Source organism: Echinops telfairi, unplaced genomic scaffold, assembly GCF_000313985.2.
Source record: "Echinops telfairi isolate 266 unplaced genomic scaffold, ASM31398v2 ScPeMD7_7458;HRSCAF=8496, whole genome shotgun sequence".
Classification (NCBI taxonomy): Eukaryota; Metazoa; Chordata; class Mammalia; order Afrosoricida; family Tenrecidae; genus Echinops; species Echinops telfairi.
The window spans coordinates 10573525-10578508 of NW_022111358.1; the positions used below are offsets into that span (position 1 = coordinate 10573525).

The 4984-nt window shown below is 45.2% G+C and overlaps 1 protein-coding gene across 1 annotated transcript in view; it reads right to left on the minus strand.

Moving 5' to 3' along the window:
- The window catches only part of SLFN11 (schlafen family member 11), a 9088-nt gene extending 4224 nt beyond the window's left edge, over positions 1-4864 (minus strand). The window contains 2 exon segments of the mRNA XM_004707353.1: positions 1406-1534; positions 3799-4864. Coding sequence (XP_004707410.1) covers positions 1406-1534; positions 3799-4864 — 1195 coding nt within the window.
- Between the last annotated feature and the right edge of the window lie 120 nt (positions 4865-4984).

Sequence of the window (4984 nt, forward strand, 5' to 3'; positions counted from 1 at the left end):
AATCCATTGATATGCTAAGAGAATATAGCCCAGTTTGGGGTTTCATTATATTTTATTCCATGGAAATAAGTTATACTAAAATGGCGCTTACCGAGCTTTCCTCCATAGGAGACTGGTGGCATAGTGGGCTATACATCAGACCGTGACGGACAGGTCAGGTGTGGGCACACCAGCTGCCCCCCTCCACAGGAGAAAGGTGAGGCTTTCTGCGCCCTCAAGTGTACCACCTCAAACACTTACAGGGGCTGTTCGAGTCTGTCCGACGCGTCCACTATGAACCAGAATCTGCTGGGTGGCAGTGAGTCTGACCTGGAGTTTGTTCTATCTACTCTTAGGAGCCCTGGTGGCATAGTTGGGCTGCTACCTGCAGGGTCAGCAGTTTGAAACCACCAGCCAGTCCGAGGGAGAAAGATGGGATTTCCACTCCGGTAAAGAGTTAGTCTCTGAAACCCACAAGGCAGTTAGGCCCTTGTCCTATAGGGGTCACTTTGAGCCAGCATCGACTCCCAGGCAGTGAGTGATATTGATTCTTGGATCTTATACGATTTACTGTGGGAAGTTTTTAACTACAATTAATTTAAATATTCATGTCAATGCAAGGACTTCTATTAGGGAAGGAAAACAAAAAATCTTAATTGGGGTGAGCATTATCTATTAATTGGCCCTTTATAGACATTTACTTTATATCAACACCTAGTGACCGGTTGAGTCATTGACTTCTTGCCTAGGCTTGAGCACATGATTTTCCACCTCTGGGAAGGTAGACAGAAGACACCAATGGGCTCCTAGGCAAAGCCGAGCGTGCGGGGAGCAAGAAATAAGAGCAGCGAACAGCCAGTGTCTGGTAACTCGTTTTTGTTCCTATATGATTGTTTCTAAGCCTGAAACACTGCTTTTTCTTCTTTCTAACATCTTGATGGATTTTTCATCCTTAATATTCATAACCACCTCTAGCACACCTCTGGGTGCCCAGTGAGGATGAGCTTCAGGACCTCGTGAGGACCCCGAGAAAAATGCCCATTCCTCAGTCCCTTCTCCAGAGATTCTCATTTAACAAGTCTGAGGTGGAGCCCAGGTCTCCGCATTTGTAAAAACCACCAGGAATCTTGAAAACCACATTTGTAGTTTCAAAACTACAAATGGTCTCTAGGGGCAGTAATGTTCTTGGGTTTCACAGGGGGTACTGCCTTAGCCAGTGGGATGAATAAGCACTCATTTCCAAAGTACTTATCACCAGTACGCTTACGACATGATCATTCCATTCAAAGGAATTTGCCGAGCAGACTTTCGGGAAACGTAATAAACATATCAGTTTAGTTCCATTTCTCCTACCGTAGAAACTGCCTTGTGCCCAGTCGGCAGCCATCGCTCCTACCTGCAAGTAAGAGTCAGCCATCGCTCCTACCTGCAAGTAAGAGTCGCTGCAGGTGCTCCTTATGTTCCAGGCCTTTCTTGGCGTACACTGGTCTGCTCAGCGGAGTCCCCTTAGCGAGACTCAGCTGCGGTTCAAAGTCTTCGCACAACCATTGAAGATCTTCACAAAGAAAGAAAACTTATGTTAACCTTCACCATTGAAAGAGGCCTGACCAGTGGGTAAAATATATGACCTTCTCTGCGGTCACTTGACAGGGAATGGACAGATAATGCTCCCGTTTGTCCCATCTAAGTTAACACCTTTATGAAAACAAAGCAAGACAAAAACAACCCATTGCCCGTCCATCTGTCTGTCTAGTCAATTCCAACACATAGCAACCCTATAGAATAGTTCCCCAGGCTACAATCTGGGGAGACAGACTGCCAGTCTTGCTTTTGCCAATCAACTGGCAGGTTCAAACAGTCCACCCTTAAGTTACCAGCTGGGCACTGAACCATGAGCTACGCACCACAGAGGCGCTTCGGCCTTCATTTAGACCAGTGCTTTGGGATTTAAGGTCCCCAAAATCCACCATTAAGGATTAATATTTGGAGTCTTTATTTTTAAGTACTTTTTGTGATCCTCTTTCTAAGAATGTCATTTAATCGTGTATTAGGTGAAAGCTTACACAGCAATTCATTTTCTAGTCAATATTTCATACACAAATTGTCCTGTGACATTGACTGCATCCCATTCTTTGGACTCTCGGTCATGCTTCTCCACCCAGTAGCATCCTTCATAGACGCTTGCGATGCTCAGCACCTTTTCCCTAGTACATACACACGTTTTTGCATATCTCTTCTCTTTCATCCCCTATTTGACCTACAAAGGAGCCCTCATGGCATAGAGGTTAAGCATTGGGCTGCCATCTGCAAGGTCAACAGTTCAAAACCACCAGCTGCTCCTTGAGAGAAAGACAGGGCTTTTCACTCCTGTACATAGTTATGGTTTTACAAACTCGCAGGGGTAGTTCTACTCTGTCTTATAGGGTCTCCATGAGTCGGCATGGACTCGATGGCAGTGAATACTTGACCTTCAAGGAGCTCTGGTGTCGCTGTTGGATAAGCTATTGCCACTCCAAGGGAGAAAGATGAGACTCTCTTTCTGTAAAGATTTATAGCCTCAGAAATCCTGCACAGGTCACTGTAAGTTGGAATCGACTCAATAGAAGTGAGTTGTTGTCGTTGTTTAATTTGACCTTAAAGGAGCCCTGGTGACAGAGTTGGCTAAGTGTTGAGCTACTAACTGAAAGGTCAGTTGTTCAAACCCACCAGCTACTTCACAAGAGAAAGGTGAGGCTGTCTACTTCAGTAAAGTTGACCGTCTCAGAAACCCAGTAAAGAGCAGCTCTATGTTACCCCGTAAGAGCTGTGTGTGTTCAATTGCTGAGTGATGGCAGTGGTGTTACTAAGAAAACCTGTCTGCAGCTATCTGCGGATGTCAAAGACATGTTTAAATATGTGATGCTTGAAATAAACCTGTGCATGTACGAACTGGGGCCCCACTAGCAATACTTTTTTTTTACTGTCCTGCATGGGCGGTGTGTGTGTGTGTGTGTGTGTGTGTGTGTGTGTGATCTGCACTGAGATAATCATCACCGTGAGCTCCTTTCACTGAGCTGAAAAGTCTTGAAGGATCAAGAGTCAGAAGGCAGCTTAATTTAAGTCGAGATGGTATTAGGATTTAATCTAAAACACTTTAAGGGACTCAAAGAGCCAATTTAAGGAAGCCGTAATACACTGGTAACTGCTACAAAGCCAGGTCCAGTAGTGGGGAAATTGCTCACTGGCAGTATTTGTCCACTTCTGTGGTGTAAATAGACTCCTTCCACAGACAATGTGACACTTTCAATGTGATGCCAGTAAGTGGAGGCGGGACAAGATGTGTAGCAGCACACCATTTAACAGTATCCTCGCCATCCATCTAATAATGTAAATACCCTCACAGGAACATCTAGGAGTAAACAGTAGTAGATCCTTAGGAAGTGGTGAATTTGTATTTATTTCCTTTTGTTGTTAATATAATTATTTAATATTAAATTTCTATGAACTTATCTATAAAAATAATTTCTGTGCTTAATCACTGGCCCACCAGATTCCTGAAAACTGGCTCTGGAGCAAGTACGAGCTGAGTCCAATGTACCACTGTAAGGACATCATGCCCACATAATGTTGGAAAAACGGCCCCTTCTAAAACCCTTGGTTTGGACTTCTAATCACCCGGCACAATGCTTTTCTTTCATGGGAAGTAGGACAGGCTGGAGACTCAAACCCCACGGTTCGGTGGAAGTGAGAAATTAAAAGCCATGGACAAAGGAAGACCTATTTAGCATGGAGACGCCACAGAGAGAGAAAGGACAAGGAGGGAAGAGCTTGTCCCCTTACCTGGGTCTGTATCCGTCACCCTGGCAACCCACTCTTCGGTACTCAGCTTGCGGATCTCCTTGTCCTTCACCATCCAGGAAACGGGAGCACTGGAGAACACCGCACAACAGAATGGTTCCACCCGGATGGCGCACGCATAGCCATACAGCTCACCCACTTTAAACACATCCAAGTTTTTGACTGTGCAATCTAGCTTGCCTTTGGACGGGCAAAAGCAGGCCAGAGGTAGTTTTTCTATGACTCTTTCTGTCGCCGTTTTCAAAGAGACGGGTTCGATGATTTCTTTGGCACACCCTATCACCTGTTTAGTTGTATCGTGCACGCCGATAAAAAGATAGCCTCCCTTGGTATTTGCAAATGCAGAGATGTACTTTGGGATTGTGCCCTCTATGTATTTTGTAATATTGCGTGTAGAGAACTGCTTAAACTCTACCCCATCAGACTCAGGAAAAGACAGGGCTTCACCATATTCCAGCGTGTGTCTTTGGAAAACCCAGGAAGCAGGCGCTGACTTCTGGAGGCCTGGACATATAACCCTGGGGACTTTGCTAGAAGGTTCTTCCCCTGAGCTCTTGTTTGCATTTCTCTTCTTGCTTTTCAGGAAATCGAAAGCTGTTCTTGGACTCATGAGGCTCAACGTGGTACCAGATCTACAGTATAGTGATGAGCTCAGGCTACAGATACGGGGCCTGAAGGTGTGATCTTCAGGGCAAAGGTCACTGCTCCAGGATTTCACAAAAAGGAAGGCAGAGCCCTCTTGTTGCTTATCCTCAAAGAAGGCCTGCAAGTTGGAAGGATGAATGAGTGCACTCAAAGCTTTCTCCAAATCCTGTCCCATCTCCACAGGGTGCTCATCCCTGCTAGTCATCTCCGTCTGAATCACTCCTCCCCCGGAGTTGAGTAATGCACACGCAGCCTGTACAACTCTCGCCTTCTCTTCCTCTCTCTCAAGTTTCTGTAGCTTCTCTCGGGTTTCTTCACCCAACGTCACTTTTCCTACATTGATGATCAAGTCTGGGCCAGACATGTCTACCACCAAAGGAAGATTACAGTTCTCCACGTTCATTCTGCAATGAAACCATTAAAACATGTATCTTGTGTTGATGAAAAGTAGATTGCAATGGAGAGAAAATGTTTTGAGAAACAATGTACAAATGCGCTTTACACAATTGATGTGTGTATGGAT